Genomic DNA, 24169 nt, shown 5'->3' with positions numbered 1-24169 from the left:
ATCTTAAAGCAGTTATTATTAAAAAAATACGAAAATTTTAATTGTAGGGTAAGGTTGCTAATATTGTACCCCCTAAGACCAAATTAAAAAATGTAGGCCATCTACTGAGTTGAAACGTGGATATTCAATTGTATTTCATAGTTTAATTTTTATTAAAATGGTATGCTTACCAATGGGCTAGCTAGGATTAGAATAGAGGAGGAAGGCAGGTATAAAGAATTATTATACTTTTTTGTTTAGGTGGTGAAGTTCGTATCGAAAGTATGGATATTTCTTTAATTGGAATCTCAAAATTAAAAAAATGTGTTAAGATAAAAAAAAGGTAAAAATTGTTAAGTTTGAATAACTAACAACAACTGGATAATTTTAATTATAAAAATTCGTATATAAAGCTAGAAAATAATTATTTACTGTTTGGAAAGTTTTTGATTGTTGCTTATTTAAGCTCAACTCTCCTCTGAGTAATTTGGAAGGTGCAAAGTCTTCTTCCTGAAACACTGAGTTGTCTACTGGCCATATCCCAGTGTCTCTAAATCCATTAATAGCTATTTCCATGCCAACAAACTTTGCATAAGCCTCTCCTTAAAGTTGAGACACTTGAAATTGAGTAATATATCTGCCTGGATGGCTTTGCATCCATTTATCACTGGCAATTTTATTTATAGAATTCAAAGCTTTGAAAAACGATCTATCTAAAGATTGTAGCATTACTATTCCATGATCTTGAGCTAAAACTAATGTTTCTAGATTTTTTGTATGCGTTAAATATCAAGGATAAGAACTACTTTCTTTTGTTCTGTTTAAAAGTTTAAGACAAAGATAGTTTATAAAATACCTTATCGACAAAGTAAAAAAATCTATGGTTATCCAACCACTATCAGAACATCCAAAAATTGCCAATGGTGGTGCTTCATCTTTGAGCTCATTTTTGAATCTCTTGCGTTTAAAAATTAGCATAGGAGGTACAAAAGATCCAGCAGCATTCATGCAACATACTCCAGTGGTATTTAAACCTCTTTCACTACTTATTATACCTCCTACCTGATGTTTCCTTTTCAGAGTTAAAACTTTCATCGAACTTTCTGAACTGTACTTATTCCAGTTTCATCTACGTTGTAGATCAAATCAGCAGTAATATTGTAATTATTAACAAGTTATGTAAGTTTATTGAAAAATAGTTAAACATTCTCTCTACAGAAACTGGTGGCTCTTACCATAGATGTTGGTTCAGGTAACCTCAAACTGAGGCAGGGGTGACGTTTCATGAATTGGTTATACCACTTCTTTGCAGCCATGCCCAAATCTTTGTTGAACTGATGAAGTATTTTGTTCTTCTCAGCAATTTCAAATACCAATCGTCTTAGGTCTTTAGTATTAATTCCAAACATACACGATTCAAGATCAAGACATTTCAACTAACTCTTTCTCAATTTCAGGAGGTAAATTACTACACCTACCAAAATGCTTAGTTGAATCATTTGTATATAATTCCGTATTTTAAACAAACGGCACTTAATCCGATATCGATATTATGATAAGCAAACATAGCTTTTTACATATCCTCTTCTCTCCATGATCCATAACTCTGTTTTGACATTTCAAAATTCTTTATTTTAAAGGGGATTTGTTAAACTTAACACGCGTTTTTCGGCGGTCAAAATGGAAGCGTCGGTACAATTTAGGATCTGCCTTGAAGTACAATTTACGCAACTAATCTGACATTCGATTAATTAAAATATTTGACAACTAATAACAAGGTATTTTAAATTCTAAGTAGTTATTTCGAATTTAGATATATTATGCTTTAACATAAATACACTGAACAAATCATATCTTCTACTTTATTTAGTGAAATAAGCTTAGCCATAAATCCCTAAAATAAGAAATCTACAATAACAAACCAACAAGAGCTTACTCTGGCCTTAATGCAGTTGGATGACAAAAAAAAAGCTGTTGACTGCTTCATTTCATTCAGCAAAGCTAAAAATTAAATTAAAAAATTTCTTGAGGGTTGTAAAAATAACGAGTTATATTAAAAGTACAATATAGGCATCGGTAAAATGTTAACAACCTTACCCTATAGAAGTACCTTGATCTCTTGAAGACAGGCTGTTCAAATTTGAATTGACTTTTTTAAATTTGCGCCATTTGTATTTTTCATACTAAAATGGTTTCTGTTTATTGACAGCTGTCAAGTATAAATGTGGCAGTAGTAAATAATAAGAAATGTATACGCCTTCATTGTTAAAAATTATTTCAAGTTTATTGAAAATTATGCAGATGTCGGAAGAAAGTTTTGTAAAAAAGATAGAAACAAGGAATTGTTTAACAAACTCCAACATTCAAAATATTGTTAATAAATTTGAGGAAACTGGTTCAATTCATTATTCAAAAAGAAAAAAATACAGTCGTAATGGTCAGGACCGTCCCTAACGGAGGATGTAGGGGTGTGCATTTGAGTTAACACATTTGTACATTTAGCACTTGTACAGTTGACAAGTTTTGAAGTATAGTTGGCAAAAGTCAAATATCGAGGAACACTTTTTTTTTTGTACGTCTCATGTTGGCAAAAAATAAAAACAGTACCCCCTTCCCTATAAGAGACCTCTTCGGGACGGTCCTGGTAGTGGTTGTTCGCTAGATAATATTGCTGCTGTCAGTAAAAGTGTTTATGAAAAGCCGAACACTTCAATTTGTCATTGTTCACAGCAATTTGGCATAAAGCAAACCACCTTATTTATTATTTTGCATAAGGATCTTTACCTAAAAGCTTACAAAATACAGTTAACACAACAATTATTGCAAACTGATCATGGATTACGTCGTGTATTTGTTAATTGGGCTGTTGCAGCAAAAGAAGAAAATTATAATTTTTTTAAAAAGTGATCTTTAGTGATGAGGCTCATTTTGAAATAGGTGGGTATATAAACAAACAAAATTTTCGAATCTGATGTAAAGAAAATCCATAGTATTAGAAATACAACTGCATCCACTTAAAGTAAATGTTTGATGTGATTTTTGGCCTGGTAGGTTGATTAATCCATATTTCTTCAAAAATAAAACTGAACACATTGTAATTATAAATCGTGCTTATTATTATTAATCATAGTTCGTTATCGAACAGTGTAAGTTATGTTTCTTTTTAAGTAATAGTAACTTTTTGTTTGACGATTTGGAGAATATTGACGTTCAGATTATGTAATTTCATTAGGACGGTGCAATATGTCATACAGCAACAGAAACAATCAATACTTGATAGATAAATTTGGTAATCATATAATTTCTCGAAGTGGAACTGTTACCTGGCAACCAAGGTCATGTGATCTAACACCATTAAATTTCTTTTTATGAAGTTTTTTGAAAAGCAAAGTCTGCGCTAACAATACTCAAAAAATTCAACATCTGAAAGAAAACATAATTGAGTAAATTACTCAAATTGAACAACAATTATGTCATCATGGGTTGGAAAATTGTACTAAAAGATTAGAGGCCTGTAAAGCTGCAGGAATTGGTCACTTATCTGACTATTTCTTGCAGCTTTACAGCTTTACTTTTCCATTATTAATTGTTATGTGTTTACTTTAATATTCAATAAAAATATCTGCTAATTTCAAAAAAAATTATGTGTATAATTGAAAAATTAAAAAGTAAATTCAAATTTGAACACCCTTTAGTTCTGATTTATTCTGTTGCATATTAACTAACTGTCTTTGTCAAAATGTAACATTTTTATCAAATTTCATACAAAATTCATGGATGCCGATCAAGAAAGTGCTTATAATTAAGAAAAACTATCAATGATTTATCAGAGCAGATTATAATTTTAAACTATAATGTTCATTTCACCTAAATAACGCATTAGTTTTAATTGAGTTAATAAAGGTTACTGCTCAACCCTCTGATCTCAGTCGATTAGAAAATTTATGAAATTAACTTAAACTTTTATAAACAAAAAGGACCTTTTAAAAACATCTATGAGCTATAAATATCTATTGAAACCACGCTTTTACACAAGAAAAATTGACATATCGAGTCTATACCAAAAAGAGTAAAGGGTATGCAATTAATTATTGATTTTAGTTATTTTTTTGATAGTTATAAAAAGGTAATAATGTTTTGAAAGACCACATTTTTGCATAAAAATACCAATGTATACAAACAACACGTTTATTGATTTTTAGGTAGTCGTATTATGTAAAAATCTTTTCTATATAAGAACCTTTTTTTTTTTTTAGAAAAAATGCTTTATTTAGTACTTGAACCTAAATGAAAAGATAAACCGTTTACACAACTGTTCGGGTCAAAAAATGCTCTGGCGCGAGAAAAACTGGTTTTAAAAAAATTATTAAACAACAAAGTTTAGTTTATTCAAAAAACTTACTTGAGTTAATGACATCATAGATGGCTTTGCTGATAATGAAAATAATTATGGAAATAAAGATAAGAACCTAAAGATACCTTTAGTAAAAAAATGCATAAAGTAAATATGTTGTCGCAGTTCTCATATGATACCAGGATTGGATAAGCTTGAACTGAGCTCTTTAGTCAAATTTTTTATTTAAATTTATGGCTAATAATCAAAAAGTTTTTTTAGCTAAAAATTATTTTAAAAATATGCTTTAAAACAATTGAAACACACGTAGTGTAACTCTTAGGGACCCACCTTTTGATTGAGATGGTTACTTGCGATGTTTTTAATTCTTTGTTATCAAGTCTGATTCTATTTGATTTTCAGTTTGCTTAAAGCACCTATTTTATAATTTAAACAGCTGTAGCTTTGATTATTTGTTTTAGATCGAATTTTGATGATTAAAAAAAATCAAAAAGAAGAGACATCTTTTTCTTTATTATTTCTGTGTTTTTTTAATCATGCATCACAAACATGTTTATGTGCTAGATTTGAACAACTTTTTCTACTTAAGTTGCTGTAACATGTCTTGTACATTTTCTTCGTACATAGCATGCAGACAATTTTCCTGTTATTGTCGTAAGACCTAGTTTGTTTCCTTTTGTTCGGTATTTTGCCAGTTCCGCTAAAGTGCGCATAATAACTTTTTTTGCACTAAGAGCAATTTTTTAATAAATTATTTTTCCACCGTTTTCTAAAAAGTTGAAGTAAATAAGAAATAAGTATAGAAATAGTTGGTGTCAAATAGACTTACCAAGACCCGTATTTTACGGGTCCTGACAGCTAGTAGTTTATATTAGTTAAACAAACTCCGTTTAAAGTCTTCCGGTTCGTTTTTAGAGCCAAATAATTATGCCATTACCCGAAAAAATTATTCCTTACAACAAAATCATTTACATAACAAATGATGAGCAATTTTTTTCCCAACAAAAATCTTTTAACTATATAATGTCCTGATATTGAATATTGGTTTAGTTATAATAGATTGTTTTAGTTCAGGTTCCTAATATTACATAATAGATTACACTGGGAAGTACAATTTCTTTTTTAATTTCAATTTTCTATACATAATAATTAATGGTTTTGATTAATTTTATTTAATTTCATTATTTTAATGAAATACTTTTCTATAGTTGATTCAGTGCTAAAAGAGTAAGTGAAATGAGTACTCTCTGCATAACATATACAGTATGGTAATTCATCATATAATGGAAATAAAAACTTAATGCTATAAAAATGATTGTTCTCAAAGTTATCTGTATTTCTTTATCATGCTGACAAGTTAATGGAAGATAATAAAAATCTCAAATCTGAAGGAAATGATTTAAAAAAAAGCTGTCAAATTTATCAGCGAAAAATATAATTGAACAATTGAGACCGAAGGCAGATTGTAGTAAACTAGATAACCATTTTTAAATTAACTTATCCAATTAAATGAAAGACAAGTTAGTTGAGACGGAAGACTAAAGTGAAAGAAGTAATTTAGGAAAAACGATGATTCTGAAAAAAGTTTTCAACTTGACTAAAACTTGATCTTCAAGATTTATTCATTATTGAACGTGCACATAGGGTTTGAAAAAATAATATAAATTATACTTTAAAAAATAGAAATATTGCTTTAACATTTTTTAATATCGTCAGACGAAATATCGTCTAGTTAATAACGCGCATTTACTTAAGGAAACTCTTTTATTTAATTTTTTTATAAAAAATGATTTATAATGAGTAAAAAAAAAGAAAGAAATGAACTCAATAGTAATAATGATAACCATAATAATAACAATAATAACAATAATATTATTAGTAATAACAACAATTTTGTATATATATATATATATATATATATATATATATATATATATATATATATATATATATATATAGACTTAAAAAATTAGATGCATTTGTATAAATGTATGCGCATGTATAAAAATATGCGTGCATTCTACTTTTGGAGGTGAACTATCCTTTGACTGTGGTTTGGCGTTTTTGTCGACGGAAGCGCAAACGTTTGATAAAGTGTTAACACCAACTTTTGGTAATTTGGCTTTACATATAGCAACATTATCACATATTTTCTGATTAGCTTCTTCACCACAACTATTTAGATAATTTGGATATGTTTTTGGAAGTACCCCAGTACAAACATATTCTAACTATATTCGACAAATACAATTTCAGTATATTCGACAAATACGATCAGTGGGTGCAAGATGTAACATTTATTTAAAAAATTCCACACGTAAATATTTGCATGAGTCTGCGGTTCAAAAAACTCAGTAGTTTGATTCATGCAAGCTTTAAACTATGATAGTGTTTACAAAAGATTATAGCACACATAAACTCGTAAAACGTTGGTCGAATGCGAGTTGCGTTGGCACAGCATCGGTCACGCTCGTTATTTTTGTATCATTTTGGTTACAAATGACGTTGCTAACAACAAAAATCAACGATGACACAATTTTAGTTTAAGTTGTCAAATTTTAATACTTTACAATGGTTGAACGTTTTATTTTTAGTTAGTATGGCAATGTATTTTACGTTGATTGACTACGTCCTCATTAAAAGCAGGTTCAACGTTGCATTAATTATTAGAATTAAACTGCGTTAATATATTTTTCTCTCATCAACAATAAATCAACGATGTTTTGCCACTGCAACTTGCAACATTACTCATACTTTTTTCCGACGTATGTGTGAAAGCTGGTTTATATGAGCTTTACGAATCCAAAATGAAATACGATTGTTAAAAATATTATAAAAGAAGGGTTTACAAGTTTTACGCAGTCAAAATTATAAACCACTATGAGATTAATGAACAAAACTTGACTTATCGCAACATTTTGCAATTCAAAATTTATATGGCATATGTATGAGCATATAAATTTTGGAATGCAGATGGCAAAAAATGTGCCGACACGCCTAATATTTTTGCCTGATAGCACTTTTTACACAGCCGGCATAAAAACTTTTGTTAACGTTAAGAAATTTAACAAATAATATTGTTGACAGATTAAAAGTTAGACGTTAATTCACTGCTTTTTTAAAGTGTTGCAATTATATGTTTATCTTTACAAATATATGAAACCGAAGTATTTTAATATACTTAATTAGAATAGCTTTATTTTTAATCAAATTTTGTCTAGATTTTTCTAAATACAAAAAGTTCTGTTTTTCCTGCATTTAATAATTAATTAATCGCCTTTGCCCCATTTATTGTCTTTCCAACCTGAATTCTGACACATTTTTTTTTAAAAGAGTGTTATCCTCATATATATTTTGTTGAGTTAACATTTTAACAGTGTTTTATTGTTTCGCTCAATACAAAATTTGCGGAAAGGATGAAACTATTTTGTAAAAAATTGAATTAAAAGGGACAACTTTTTTGATTCCAAGACATATTTGCTTGATCAGAAATTCTAATAGCCTTGTAAAAATAGGTAGAACACAAACTTTACAAAAGAGTAATAGCCATACGGTTAAAAACATTAGAATGAGCAAAGTTGACATACTTTTTAGGCATGATTGGAAGGCAAAGTACAAGTTACAGTACTTGCAAATTTTTTGAGACAAACTTGATTGCACAGAGGGACAAAACAGATCGTAAGGAAGAGGTTTGAATGATTTCAATGATCGAGGAATGGTGCTCTGAATATTGGAAGCAATAAAAAAATATACAGAAGGAAAACGATTCTTGCTGGCGACGTCTGAAATGGATACAGCTTTCAAACCATCTTCTGACTGGCTGATTGGAATAGGTGGAGGCAGAAATCGACCAGGAATAACATGGAAGTAAGAGTTTTTTTTCAAAGCGCAACATCCGGGATCTTCACATTTCACAATTTGAGTGAAATGTTGACTGGTGCGCACATGAGAGGCAAACCAGTCCTGATCCTTTAATAAGAGATGATGGACATCGAGCTCCGTCTTTTTGTCTGGATCGATATACTCGGCCATTGTTGAAAACTGGTCAATCATCAGACCTGAAAAGACCGAGGCACAGCTCTTTTCAGCAAATTCAAAGTTCTGCTTCTCCAAAAGAAGATCCAGTGTCCTGCCTTAAATATAAGCCGCAATGCAGATAATTAACTCCCTAAGTTTTGTATATATATTGTATTTTGATAAACAGTTGATATTAAAAATGAATTTGAATACCTTGAAAGTCTAGATAAGGTCCATAATGATCATGAGGTAGGATTAATCCCGCCCCAACTCTTTACTCAGTGGAGCCATCCTTTTCTCGGCTCAATTGAAAGCACTCCATCCTGGCGCATTCGTCATGATGAATAAGGCATCCTAATCATTTGTAAGGAAATGATGAATTGCTGTAAACAAAATAGATGTTTAAATTAGAAGAAACATAAATGTATTGATAGATTGCAATAAAAAATTTGAAAAAGAAGGCTATACCAGTTTAGAGGACTTTAGCGTATCGTGGATTTTCATCTGGTTCACCATCAACACTGAAGACAACCACTAGCTTGACCAACTTGGTCAAAGGATCTTTTGTGATAGAATCAAATTCTATCACGGATTGGACTTTGAGCAAAGTTGTTCAAAGTCCAATCCGTGAGCATACGCTAACGATGATGAATGCTTTCCAGATCAAATAGCAACATAAGTGGGAGCGGAATAGGAAACTGCGTCAGATTTTCTAAGCCTATGTGGTTTGATTGCAATACCTGCGTAGATGGATGGGATGAGTTTATGCTTTGCAGCGATAACCCAATCATCATCAGGAAGAGAAACTTGATATTCCAAACAGGAGCTTGTTTTTAGGCAGCGGTGATTCCACTGAAACCGTGTGGACGTATCTCTTTCCTTCAAGCGAATTGCTCCGTTTTGGCAGCAAACGAGTATATAAAGCACTTCTGCTAAGATTGTAACCTCTCTATTTGAGCTCGGCACCAAGCTCATCCAACAATTTGAGGCTCTTTAAAAGTAATTAAAAAATAATTAGTGAATAAGTTCAGAGGCTGAAAAGTTATATTGAGACCAAATATAGTCCATTAGAATTATTTATTATTTAAAGATGTACTCTCACCCTATACACTTCATATTGTCTTTTCTTATGAGCAGCAGATCCATGTTCAGCAAGTTGAATGATGACACGCAATATTTCAGATTGTTCTGCCTCAATAGTAGGGCGACCGATTCCGTCACGTACTTTAAGAACTTTTTCACTTCCGGGTAGTTAGCGAACACCTACAGTACCGAAAAAACTATACAAATAAGTTAATGTTTATTTTCTACAATATTATTATTGTAACTTATTATTATATGATGCGATAAATATTACCTCATTCATGACAGTTTTCGTTTCAGCCCTTGATTTTTGTTTTGACTTTATATTGCCAATCAAGTTGTTTAGATTAATCGTAAGCTCATGGACATTGACCTTCTTCTTTTTAATGGTTTCTTCTTCAGCATTGGTCCTTAAGCCACTTCCTTTTCTGCTCTTCATCGCAACTATTTCTTGATTCAAAGCAACGATCTCTGCTTTGATTGTGTCTTGAGCATGAGTCTTGGCTTTCTTCGTCTCAGTTTGAACTATGCTCAGGATATCGTGTCGAGAGGCATCTGAAGTGGTATCAACGACATCTATTGGCTCAATAAATTGATCTGAAAAACTCTAAAGAGAAAAACTGGCATGGGAAGGACATTAAAGAACCTTTTTGTTTCAAGACCATTGAGGTATACTTTTGGATCAAAGTCTTTACTTGAACCTCCAAATCTTGCTTTTCGTTGATCTTAATCCATATTTTATGGACTTTTTTTGACTATCGGCTATTTTCTCGAACTAATCAGCATAATTGTAAAATTTTATAACCGAATATAGAAGACTGTTTTTATCCATCTTTTAATATACAGACAACAATGATCTTTGACACTTTTGCCACACATTAAAAAAATTATAAAAAAATGCTTTATGTAATAATTGCTGCACAACCAATTCTTTTAGGACAAACATTTGTAATATTCACTTTAGACAATCATTATTAATTGCTACACAAACAATTCCCTTCGGACAAATATTTGTAAAACTCTATTTAAAAATCATAAATGATATTAACTCTAAGTCCTTGGGGAAAAATTTCGCAAAAAGAATTAGCACGAAAACACGTAGCGATCAACTAATGATATATATGAAAGGAGAAACTACCAAGGGTTGAGCAATATATAATTAATTGTAATATATTCAATGTATTTATATATACAAAAATAAAATTTAAATAAATATCAACACGAATTTCTTTCCTATATTACGATAAACAAAAGCATACCATTCCCTCACGTTAACTTTTATTAAAACACATGCTTACATATAAAAAATTATATAAAGTGACGTTCTTTTCTAATAACCCCCTCCCCCTTGACTTTTTTTGTCCTTTTAATCTTGACCCCCTCCTCCTCCCCTATTTGAATGATGTCCTTTATGGATGGCCCCTTCTTTAAACTTGAAGTTTAAAAAGGATTGTGAAAACCTATTTTAAATTTTGAAAGGTGTTAAGAAACGTATGAAAATGATGAACTCTTCTACAATTTCCTGCTTTATTTTATATTTTTCCTTTTTAATGTAATATATTATTTGTAAAAAAGGGGGTATTTTTTATATTACTTTTGATTAACTATAAACCAATTAGAATTTGTAAAAATTTTTTAAATCTTATTTTATCTATTAGTCTTTACTTCGCACTTTTGTGCTATTATAAGTGTTGCTATGGAAATGTTATTATTCAAATTCAGACTAGTAAACACTAGTAAATAAATTTTCTTTTGATTTTTTTTTCGCGTTTTACCTTTACCTTGTACAACATGGTTATTAGGGTGGGGCATAAAACATCAAAGTCATTAATAAAAGTACCATAATAATTTTTCTGGTTCCTTTGATATGCGTATTAAAAAAATGTAATTTTTTTTTTTTATGGGTACCCCCTATGGTTGGTCCCAGCAGTTCGAAAACTAGAAAATTTATAATTTTTGTAAATAATAAGAGGGGCAGGGTCACTTACAAATATTTTAAAGATATCTTAAGGATTATTTTTGTAGCCTGATATATCTATTTTTAGATTATGTTTTGTTTTATTGCAAAAGATGATGGAAATGGTCAGCCCTACCTATTTAAATACATGTTTATATATTTGGGAGGTATGGGGGGGGGGGAAGGTTTAAGTTAAAAAAATTGGTAATTTTTAAAATATTTATCTTAGTGTATATAAAAATAATGCAAACAAGAAATAGTTTTGGAAAAATATCTCATCGTGAAGTTTTTCTTGTTGGAAAAAGAATTGGAACAATACCTAATACACAATTGCCAACTAAAAAAACTGTATTGCAATATTACCATTACAGAGATCTTATGCTAAGAGCTGATTTTCCAAACATTTCCTCAGTTAGTATAGCCTCATGTCCTCTTGGTGATTTCTTTATTGCACAATGTGCTGAAATAGGCGGTTGTCTCCAAAAATGTTTACCATGCGTTGTTTATGAGGTGAAGAAAATATGGCAAAAAGCAGGAACTCCTTTTATTAATACTGACAAGCATTTCAGGTTTTTATAAATTTAAAATAATTTTAATTTTTAGTTTAATCTAATTTCAAATTTATGTTATATAAGTAGCAATTATAAAGTCATACAATTTTTTTATATTTATAATAAATTACATTAATTTTAATGCATTCTTCTACATTTGTTTTAGAGACAAGATTGTTGACTTAGAAAAGAAGAGAAAAGATTTAAACAAACACAGGAACCTTTTAAGTACAAATTTAGTTTTTAAAAGAGTTTTCAAGAATGCTAGAGGAGATATTTGATGTAAGTCAAAAGAATTGTGAAGGTATTATTATGAAAGATAAAACTAAAGATATAAAAACTAGAAGAGAAGATGCAGATTTTCTTAACGACCAGAAAGGAGCGCGTGTTCAGAAAATGTTGGGTAAAGATAAAATTTCACAAAAATTTGTAAAAAACAAAACAAAAAGAGAAATGAAAATAAAAAATCAAAGAACAAAAGAGTCCGTAAGAAAACAGAAAGAGTTGGTTACTTAGAAATATGAAAACACAACAAAAAATGTTAATACTTTAGATGATAACCAAGATGAAGAGTATCTACAGCCTTTTAGAAAAATTAAAAAATCTAATGTTGTTCCTCTTATTGTTCCAAAAAATATAGGAAAAGATTTAGCTCCAACAGCATCACGATATATAATAAGTTCGACTGCACTGAGTGCAACTCTTGCTTCTCTTATAAATAATAGTTCTGGAACGACAGATGATTTTTCTATTTCTAAAAGAAGTATTTTGAGACAGAAAAAATTAAGTATAAGAAAAACTGCATGCAATATTAAAGACAACTTTATTACATTGGCTAAGGGTGAAAGTCTTACTGTGCATTTTGACTCAAAAATTATGTTAGAAATGAAAGAACTTGGTAAAGAAAAAGTTGAAAGAATAGCTGTACTAATTAGTTCACCAGGTCTCTCAGAATCCCAACTTTTGGGTATTTTAATTGTGAAAGATGGCACTGCCGAGTCTCTTGGGAAAGAAATCAAAAAAACTTTACAAGACTGGGAGCTATTTGACTATGTTGATTGTCTGTCCTTTGACACAACTGTTACAAATACTGGTTGGCTAAAAGGAGTCTGTACTCTTATTGAGCAGTGGAGAGGAAAAGCTTTAATTTGGATGGCTTATCGTCATCACGTTTATGAATTACATATAAAGGTAAATATTGAAAAAATCATATAATATTTTTATATTTATCTATATATTTAATTATTAATATTTCTTGATGAATTAAATGCTTTATTAATAAAATTTATTTAAATGATTTGAAATAAACATATTTTAGCACTTTTCAAATGTTCTTACTGGTGGTAAAACAAGTGGACCAAAGACTAAGTTATTTGATAGGCTGAAGGGTAATTGGAAATCGATTCTTGAAAAGAAGATAAATTATGATAACCTAAAAAGATTTGACTCAGAAAAAAAAATTATATCTTTTTTGGAAAAGCAGGCTGGTTTAATTGTCCTATTTAGATTAATGTGTTTAGTTATAAGTTTTAATAATAAAGTTTTTTAAAATTTAGGCTTCTGAATCATTAACATTCCTTCAAAATTGCCTAGATAATGATATATTTCCAAGAAATGACTACCAGTATTTTATACAATTAGCAGTTCTTTGGTTAGGTGGCAAAGTAACAAAATTTCAATTTAGATTTCCAATGGCTTCGCATCATGCCAGGTTTATGGCACAGGGAGTTTATTATTTAACATATGATCTTCTTCAGCCACAATTCAGTAACTTATGTCCTAACATAATATCATTGCAAGAGGGAAAGCTGATTTATGAAATTGCTTCATTTACAGCACTATTTTATGTTCCATGGTTTATTAAAGCTCCTATCCCTGCCATAGCACCTTCTTTAGATCTAAAAGCTATTAATGAAATGATACAATATTCTGAATTCAGTTTCAAACCAGCAGAAGCCGTACTGAAATCACTTAAAAAGCACAATTGGTATTTAAATAAAAGATTTGTGGTTATGTGTCTTGCTGATATATGTTTACCTGTAGATCAGCTACAAAAATTAGCTCTTAAATTAGCTCAAACAGCGAAGCCCACCAGTTATAAGATGGGGAAATTGAATTCCGAAATTTTTACTGACAATGAAAAAAAAATAACTAAAAATATTGAAGACTTTATTAGTCCTGAAAGCTGGTTTTTATTTGATTTATTAAAGATGACATTACATGAGACAGAGTGGCTTAAAACTAGTTTATCAAACTGGGAAAAATTTTCAGGTTATATTAGATTTAAAAATTATGTCACTGGTCTTCTTGTTGTAAATGATTGTGCAGAACGTGCTATTAAACTTGGTCAAGACTTCATTGAAACTTTCAGAAACGAAGAAGATAGCCAAGCTAATTTATTAGTTGTTGCAGATCATCGATTAAAATTTCAGACAACAAAAAAAAAGTTTTTTTTGTTGTCTGAAATTTTAATCGATGAATAAAATTTATTTTTTAAAGAAAGATTATTTTAAAGTTTTCTTGGTTGAAAACTTTAAAATAATCTTTCTTTAAAAAATAAATGCAAATGTAAAAATATTTTTTATTTAAAATATGCAGGAAAAAATATATATACGCCCCCCCTACCTCTCAAATATAAACATCATGTATTTTAATGGGTAGGGCTGACCATTTCCATCATCTTTTGCAATAAGACAAAACATATTCTAAAAATAGATACATCAGGCTACAAAAATAACCCTTAAGATAACTTTAAAATATTTGTAAGTGACCCTGCCCCTCTTATTATTTACAAAAATTATAAATTTTCTAATTTTCGGACTGCTGGGACCAACCATAGGGGTATTCATAAAAAAAAAAAATTACATTTTTTTAATACACATATCAAAAGGAACCAGAAAAATTATTATGGTATTTTTTTTAATGACTTTGGTGTTTTATGCCCCACCCTAAAGGTTATATTAAACATTAACGGAAACCATCAATCTGTATTTGTTTAATCCAATCAGGCAATCGGTAAAATATCAAAATATCAAATGGCCCTAAAAAGCACGAGCCGTGTGAGCGCTCAGACGTGTTTGTGGCGGCCTGCTGTCTTTGAATTAGATGGTTATTGGTAATGGTAATTGGTAATTGGTGATGGTGATCTCCTACTTTGGATTAGATGGTAGGCTAAGTGTTCTATTACGCGTGTCGGTTACAAAATGTTGTTATTCATTATGTTAAAACTTTTTAAGTGATCATTAAGACTTTCTCAAAACATTTTAAATGTGAATGACTTCCATGTAATCGATTGCGACTTGTAAATCATACATTTTAGAGTCCTTACATACCACTCCAATCATAATTTCCCGGAAAATATGATTCACGACGTCATTTACTGGGAAATTAAGACTTATAAGTGGAGTTTTAATTTTACGCTAAAACGGCAAACCTCACTGTTTTGCGACTTTTAGATGTATGGAAACCAAGCGTCTTTTTGTTTTAGTGTTTGCTCTCACTGATCTTAAAAACAACATTATGTTATTGTTAAGATCAGTGGTTTACACTTTAACTCAAATGGTTCTTCAAACATTGTCTTATCTTGGAGTTTGACAAAAACTTTGTTTGCTTTGCTGAGCTTTGATATATTAAATGGTAGTCAGTCTTTTAAATTTTACAACTAATTTACTTTATTTTAATTTTACAATTTAAACGTTTTTTTGTATAATCAATTTAAAAATGTATTTTATATTATATTTATTAATTTTAAAAAATTAAAAACTTTTTGAAATATTGGGAAAAATTTGTTTAATTTAAAACTTAAAAGACCTAATATTACTAATATTAGGTCTTTTAAGTTTTAAGTATTTTAAAAAAAATACTTATTTTTATATTATTATATTATTACTTATAATAATACGTATTTTAAAAAAAAAGCTAATATTATTAGCTTTTTTTTTAAAATACGCAGCCAAAAAATAACTTAGCTTGATATAATATATATCTATGTTGGATATATAGCTATGTTGGATATATAGCTATATGTTGGATATATAGCTATGTTGGATATATAGCTATGTTGGATATATAGCTATATGTTGGATATATAGCTATGTTGGATATATAGCTATATTGGATATATAGCTATGTTGGATCCATTATCATAGCTTGATAATGTATCCAACTTAGCTTGATATATTTTATATCAAGCTAAGTTATTTCTAATCTATTAAATAACTGCATACATATATATTATTTAGTTAAAAATTTAGTTGGATTTTCATATAATTCAATTGTATTGTTTTATTTTGTATTATATCTTTATTTCATTTTATTGTATTGATTGTATTAAAGCATTTTGTTTTATAAACCAACTAAATTTTGAACTCATTGATACTTAAAATATTACAATGTATGCAAAAAAATAACATGGTTTTTGGTGAACCTGCAGTTAAGCAGTGTAAAATAAATTATTTTGCTTTATGCGTTCTTGTTTTTGGAGACTAAATGTGAGCTTTAATCTTAATGCATATCCTAATAGCAAAAAGCTATTAAGCCTTGTTTTGAGATTTTATTGCCTAACAAAAATGCGTAATGCTAATAAATGTTACTTTGATACAGCTTTGATACTTGCATTGTTAAAAGTTAAATTGCATCATTAACATGATGTAATTTAATCACCATGTTAAAAATTATTTCCATAAACATAACAAAAATTACTGATGAAATCTAAATTCGGTATTTGAAAAGGATTATATTTCTTTATAATTTATTTCTTAAAACAATATTGTAATAAAGTTAGTCTTTTGTTTGTTTATCACCATTTATTTTACATATTTACTAAAATATTTTTTAATAAAGATTGTAAATAATATATAAATTGATTTTATCAGTTATCAATAAAATATTTGTAAACATGTATATTCATAATTAAATTTCGTCAAAAGAACTTTACAAGCTATTGAATTATTAGAAAACAAAAAATTTTTTTTTTCTCCATTTGTGAAAAGAATTCTCATAAACAAAAACACTTCTTGCTTTTTAAAATTAAAAAAAATGTTTTTTATTTTATTTGCTTTCACAAACTTTAATTTATGTTGGAAAGACTATTATGTTTTACCTAATGAATTAATTAGCAGATAAAATTTCTTCTTTAATAAATATTGTAAAACTCTTTTACATTCCTTTCAAATAAAATTTTACATTCTACGTTTTACTAACTATTTTGCAATCCTTTGAAACTAAATTTAAATTTTGAATTTTTAAAATCATATTTGATTTAAAGACTTTTAATTAAAAAAAAAATTATATAAAATAATTATCAAAAACTATATAAAATAATTAACAATTTAACAAATAAATTCACAGTTGCAGTTAAATGTGTTTTTATACGCCCTAATATTTTCTGAATAAATGTCACATAAACAATATGAAAAGATAATTTAAATATTCCAAAATGAAAAAGTTTTTTAAACGTAAAATTGCTGAACACATACGCAAATCAGCATTTTGTACTAATGAGAACTGCGTAACCCTTCTTAACAAGGCCTGAGCTATGCAGTTGTCTCAGTCCTGTTAATTAACCCAAAGTAGTAACTTATTGCTCCTTATGTGACCTTGACAATGCACACCAAAAGCATTAACAGGGGCACCATCTACATGCAATATGGCACTATCAATACTCTGGTATTTTACAGCTGTTGTTGGAATCAGTCTCTCTAAGATGTACCTCCAAGTTCAGGAAGAGTTGCATAGCCACTATCAGAGCCCAAGCAAAAATCTATGAGTGGAGATAAAAAGATCCAGGATTCATTATCATAGCCAGGAAACAATGTAACACAGGTTTACGTCTACACCAGCCTAATAGATGAAAAAGGGGTTTGTGGCTGGTCAACAGAATTGTTCTGATTACACCTAAAGTCTAATACTAATAATGTACATTTATTAGTCACATTTAAGTTGATTCTTTTAATTTTTGCAATAAACAGTGAACAAAGGTAAGGTTGCTTGATTTGCTTGCCCGTAAAACCCTTGTATTGTCTTGGACATAAAAACTTTAGTTTTTTGCAAAACCCATAAGAATAATACAAGTGTGTTGTTTTAAGTTGGCCTAATATTTGTTTTGCTTCTGATAAGTGGGAAGATTGTGCTTCTTTGTAGCAAAGAAATTAAGTTTCATTTATATTGTTTGTATAAACTCAATAATGCTTGTTTGAATAGTGACAAGTACAGTTTAGTCTTCAAATTTACTTTACCAGAAGGGTTGTCATATACAAAAGATGCAGGTTTAACTGTCTTGATACTAACGCATACTTTTAACATAAATGTTACAATGATTTGATAAAAATCATACATTCTTAACAATTTTTTGAACAATTGATCATGTACAGATAAATAGTCACAAAAATGAAGCTACAGTTTTTGATGTTATATTTGTCATTATAATTTTTATTTTCAACAAAAAGTTTATTATCCATTGGTTACATACTTCTATGATATTTGTTTTTATTGGGGGTTTTACATCAGTATTTTTTTTTCTTAAATAAGTTATCCTTACCATATCTTGAGAGACTTACCTGGCCAATTATAGGATTTATTTAATGTCATTTTATTTGGTGTCTAATTGAATTATTTGTGTTTTAAAATTTACATAGTCAACCTTATAAGGGCATAAATGATACAAGAAAAGAAGTCTTTCAAGAACAACCAACATTGTGGCAAAAAAACTTTTTGATACAATTTTAAATCCTTTTAAGTAATTAATCAGCTCGTCTTGATAAAAAGATTAATTATCAATTTTTTGCATAAAAAATATTTCCATCATGTATTATCAGTTTTCTATTGGTCTTGATAAAAAAATTAATTATTAATTATTCACATAAGAAATATTTTTATCATGTCAGTTTTTTCTTTTGGAACATCAAAATAGTTATAAATATTGTTTTGAATCCCAACTGTTGGAAAATAAAGATATCATGGTGTCTGTGAATATCTTATTATGGATTTCCCTGATTTTTGCCTGATCCTTAACCTGTTCTCACTGATTTTTATTTCAGTTACTTTTAGACATATAGCTTAGACATATAATCTTTAGCATGGATTTGGGTGTAGCACATGAACAAACCACATGCTTTGAAAAAAAGCCCTATTGTTACATTTATTTTATTCTTGTTAGTAATGTTTTATTCCTATTTACTCTATAAACTGCTTTAATAAAAGAAATCGTGAACAAAAGAAATTAAATTTTAAACAAGAATTTCGAGCTCAAATCAACTTATATATTAAAGAACAAAAAAAGATTTCAAATAAATCATCCAACTCAATAAAATATCTCAATAAATTCTTAAATACTTTTAATACTCTTGATATTATTTACTTTTCTTAAACAACAAATCAACTTTTTCATCTAATTTTTTAATCTTCTTGGATTGTAATCTTTTTGGATGCCACTTGACCATGAAAAAGAATTAACACCATCTTGATTAATTTAGACAATACTGAATAATCATGTAAACTTTCAACTTTGAAAAAGGAAAACTCATCTAATCCATCATCTATTTTGTTGACTTTCAAAAAATTCCCTGTTTTTAGAGACTGTCTTTTCAAGTACAGCTTGAATTCTGCATTTACTTCATCCTGATGACAGGAAAACCTAATGCAATTGAATACAATTATAAACCAAACTATCTTTTGCCAATTTTTGAGTTAACATAACTTCTGGGTAAAAGCACTTTACATTATGCACAAGAACATATTTTAAAGGAGATTTTTCTACAAATTTCAATGTCAATGACTGCAGTAAACGTATGCAACTGTAGCTGAAAGAAGAAATATCTTTTTGAGTTTTGATTTCATCATTTGTGTTCTTATCCTTTAGTATAGTTCTGGCTCCGCACCCAATATTTGGTTTTTTTAAATAGCTTTTTTGGGTGAAATCCAATACGCACAGGCTGTTTGCAGTTTTACATTGATCTAAAACATTAGCTTTAATGAATTTTGAAGTTAATTCTTTCAAAAGTTGATATAGGTCGCCATACTAAGACAGTATCATAGGTTTAGGATAAAAAGTGTTGCATAATAATTGCTACATGAGCAAAAAAAATGAAATTTAACAAAAATTAAAAGATCCTTAGTAGCAGATAAAGTAATTTTATAGCTTTTGCACAAAGGCTGTAGGCTTTGCATTTGGGTCATCCATAAATACTTGAATAAGTTTATTTTTATTTAAAGATTTTAAACCCAACCCAAGAAAAAAACCCCGGCTAATCCTATTAAGTACTTAGTAGGTCGTATTGGTAATACTAAGTTCCTGACGAGTACTCACATGGAACTTAGTAGTATAAGCAGGTTTTAATCAGAACTTAGTGGGAATACTCAGGTTTTTATTCGGTCAATTGTTGTATTAGCAAGTTTTAGTCAGAACTTAATAGGAATAACAAGCTTTTTACTCGGCACTTAATTGGATTAGCTGCTTTTGGTGAGAACATAGTAGGAATTATTAGTATTACATTCAGAAACTGGGTTTTAGTTTTTTTAATAGTAGAACTTTATATTTTTATTTGGTGTCTAATTGAATTATTTGTGTTTTAAAATTTACATAGTTAAATTAGTAAGAAAATTTTAAAATAATTATTTTTAAATTTTTACTTAAGCACAGATAACTTAAAAAAAAACAACCCTTCCTAATTTAACAACCATAGTAGTACATTATAGTAATTATTTAATATAGTAATATAATTTAACTTGTTGCCTAAGCAATGGTTATAAGTGCAAAACTAAACAATTTACTAAATCTATTCCACACTGTACATTTTTATACTTCTTTCTTAGTTCAATATTTTATAGAAAGCGGTAGAAAAATAAATAAATGCGTTTATAGATAAAATATAACTATTTTATAAACCAGCATACATATGCATATTTATATGCATATGTATGCTGCAAAAACCAGCATACATATGCATATTTATATGCATATGTATGCTGCAAAAACCAGCATACATATGCATATTTATATGCATATGTATGCTGCAAAAACCAGCATACATATGCATATTTATATGCATATGTATGCTGCAAAAACCAGCATACATATGCATATTTATATGCATATGTATGCTGCAAAAACCAGCATACATATGCATATTTATATGCATATGTATGCTGCAAAAACCAGCATACATATGCATATTTATATGCATATGTATGCTGCAAAAACCAGCATACATATGCATATTTATATGCATATGTATGCTGCAAAAACCAGCATACATATGCATATTTATATGCATATGTATGCTGCAAAAACCAGCATACATATGCATATTTATATGCATATGCATGCTGGTTTATAAAATAGTTATAAAAATGACAAATAAAGAAGTGTTAGCTTGTATTACTAGAACATTTAAATAAATGCAATAAATAACGATGGTCAGTTATTTAGTAATTTCATAGGTACCAATGGAAAGACTCTACCCATATTATTTCATTTGTCTTCATCTTTTATTCAATCATAACTGTAATTATAATGAAATTTACAAAAATATTAATGTTTTTAATTAAGCCGACAACTTATATTATTTAACAAAGCTTATTTAATTTACAATAATTTTAGAATGCTTTTCATTATTATTTTTCCATAGCTTTAACAATCGTAACTTCACTGAAAGGCTGAAAAGCTTTTTAGTCTTTTTTAATAAAGGTCAAAAAGTTCACGTTTTTAAACCCTGACTAAAAAATGATCAAATTTATATTGAGTTATAACCTTAATAATCAATATTAAAAGCCATATAAACACATTAACAAACAATCATCATTTAATTTGTTAACCATGCAATTGTCACAAAGTGAAAAAAGCTTCCCACAATAGAATTACAAATATTAATTAGTAAAAATATTGTATCCAAAAATGCTGATTTAAGTTTAGTTGACTTGTCTTCTGTGTGATAAAAAAAGTTGGCATATAATAAAATCAGAATTTTTATATTTGCGTTATTTTTGAAAACTTACCAAGTACTTACTTAATATTTCGTATATTTCTAGTAAGTACTTATTAAGTATTAACTAGGATTAATTAGAATATTAATTATTAATTTAATTATTAATTTTTTAATTTAATATAATAATTAAAATTTTAATTTAATAATTAACTTAATTATTAAGTAATAACTAGGATTACTTAATAATCATCAGATTAATCGGAACTTAATAAGTTTAGCCTTATTAGGCAAAAACTTAACAGGATTAGTCGGATTAGCTTGCACTTAACAGGATTAATAGGATGTCTGTTTCCAAGCAATATTAGCCGGTTCTTTTTTCTCAGGAATAATATTTATAATATTTTGCTCGGGAATAAGACTTTTTGTTGTCTGACTTTTCCCTGTTTTCCCTGATCCGTCAGACACCCTGGATATAAAAAATCAACTTTTATCTGAGTGTAATTGCTTTACTGTAAAACTATCAAATAAAAGTTGTTATCTGCTTCAATTTTATGCCACTCACTAATAATTCTCCATATCTTTTGCATCATTAGGCATTACTTTTTATTCATCTCATAAAAGTCTAATAAGAGAGATCTGGTTATTGGGGAGGCCAAAGATTCTTTTTTTTTTTTTTAAATATCTTCCCTTCCAACAAGGCTGTAAGTAACCACTATTAGAGTTAGAAGTTACTGGAAAAGAAAATATGAAGTTTATAAAGCAAGATAACAATTAACAGATGACTTAAAAAATTGCAAGTTGTATGAATCAGGTAAACAAGATGAAGGGAGCGAATTCCAAAGAACTGATGTTCAAGGAAAAAAACTAGTTAAAAACTAATTTTGCAATGGATTTGATATATGGTTTCCAAGAAAGATTGGAAGTAAGAGTTATTCCTAGAAGACAAAGGGTAGATTCTATTCAATACATGATCTCCAACTCAGTTAAATAACTTATAAAATATTTTGTAAAATATGTTTTGGATTTAAGCTTTAAGTTGTTTTATTCTAAAAAAATGAAAGGCTTCCCATGAACCCAACTTTTCAAAGGTATAGCATGACTTTTTAAAAATATCCAAATAAACTTCTTTTCTTGTTTTTCCATATTTTTACATAGTCAGCATAGTCAGGTGTTCTGATTAAAACAGTCCTACACCTTAACATAAACTTCTACCATGTTTCACAGTCAATAACACACACTGTTTTATAACACGCTCAACAACTTTTTTTTGGAGAAACAATCTCTTTAACTCAAAGATTTAAAACTTCAACACACCAGTACATGTTTCCATTTATTGGCGGTCCATTTTTTATGTAGTTTTGTCAAATTTGGCATTTTTATTATTTTTCTCAAAATACTTTTATTTTATATTTATAAAATTATCTAATAATGCAATAATAGACATTAAATAATTATTTAATTAAAACATTTAAAAAAAAGTTTGTCACTCAAATAATTGTGTACGGTAGTATATACGTGTGCATACTCTATATATGTAGATAAGTATTGTATACATGTAGATAATGTGTAAATATTATCACTATGTATATATGTGTTCATGTTTGCATGTTATGTTTTATATTTATGTATTATTTTTGTATTGGAATTATTTGAACAAGAATATAGAAAATTTATTTATTATGCAAAATATAAAAGTTATTCAAAATTAAAACATCAAAATAAAACATACTCATTTTAGAATTAAAAGGAAGAACATAATGATAATCATCTGGTTTATTTTTACTCTCATTACTAATTCTGCAAGGTAAAAAACGGTTTCTTTATAATTAAATAGTTTAATTGATTATAGGAAATGCAAAAGTAATGTAAAAAATGATGTAATAAGTATGACTAAATGAGAATATTTTAATATTTGGTTAAGTAAATTAAGTGTATGTAAAATGAACTGTATATTATTCCATAATGCCAATTTCTTATTTAATTGTAACGTTATAAAATCTGATTCAATAAATAAGAAAGATCATTATATCATATATAAAAATCTTTCTTAGTTTTTAAAAACAAATCTTTTGTGACTGACTTGAATCTTAAATGGCTTGAATCATTTTACTTTTTCAAGAATGTGTTTTAAAATATGAAGATGTTACACGATCACGTTCTTCATGGCGTTGAACTGATTTTAAATTAGAGTTGGTGAGGCTCAGCCAATGAGAATTTTCATAAGGAATCTAATATGCACAACTTTATCAAATGCTTCTGCAAAGTCACAAAAAATTAATTTGACTGGTTTTTTTTTTAATGAACC

The 24169-nt window shown here is 28.5% G+C and overlaps 1 protein-coding gene across 3 annotated transcripts in view; it reads left to right on the top strand.

The window, feature by feature from the left end:
* The first annotated feature begins 15025 nt into the window (after positions 1–15025).
* LOC101241602 (ribonuclease Oy) overlaps positions 15026–24169 on the top strand; it is a 52254-nt gene continuing 43110 nt past the window's right edge. The window contains exons 1-2 of one of the 3 annotated variants that reach the window (XM_065805431.1): positions 15026–15107; positions 23603–23668. In XM_065805431.1, the coding sequence (XP_065661503.1) occupies positions 23622–23668 (47 nt within the window). In that variant the 5' untranslated portion in view covers positions 15026–15107; positions 23603–23621. Of the gene's footprint in view, positions 15108–15436; positions 15578–23602; positions 23669–24169 lie in introns of those variants that run through there. The other 2 variants (XM_065805430.1, XM_065805432.1) reach the window with 2 other exon arrangements.

This window comes from Hydra vulgaris, chromosome 09 (assembly GCF_038396675.1).
Source record: "Hydra vulgaris chromosome 09, alternate assembly HydraT2T_AEP".
Classification (NCBI taxonomy): Eukaryota; Metazoa; Cnidaria; class Hydrozoa; order Anthoathecata; family Hydridae; genus Hydra; species Hydra vulgaris.
Note: the sequence above shows the minus strand (reverse complement) of the source record. Positions and strands in the feature narration are given on the sequence as shown.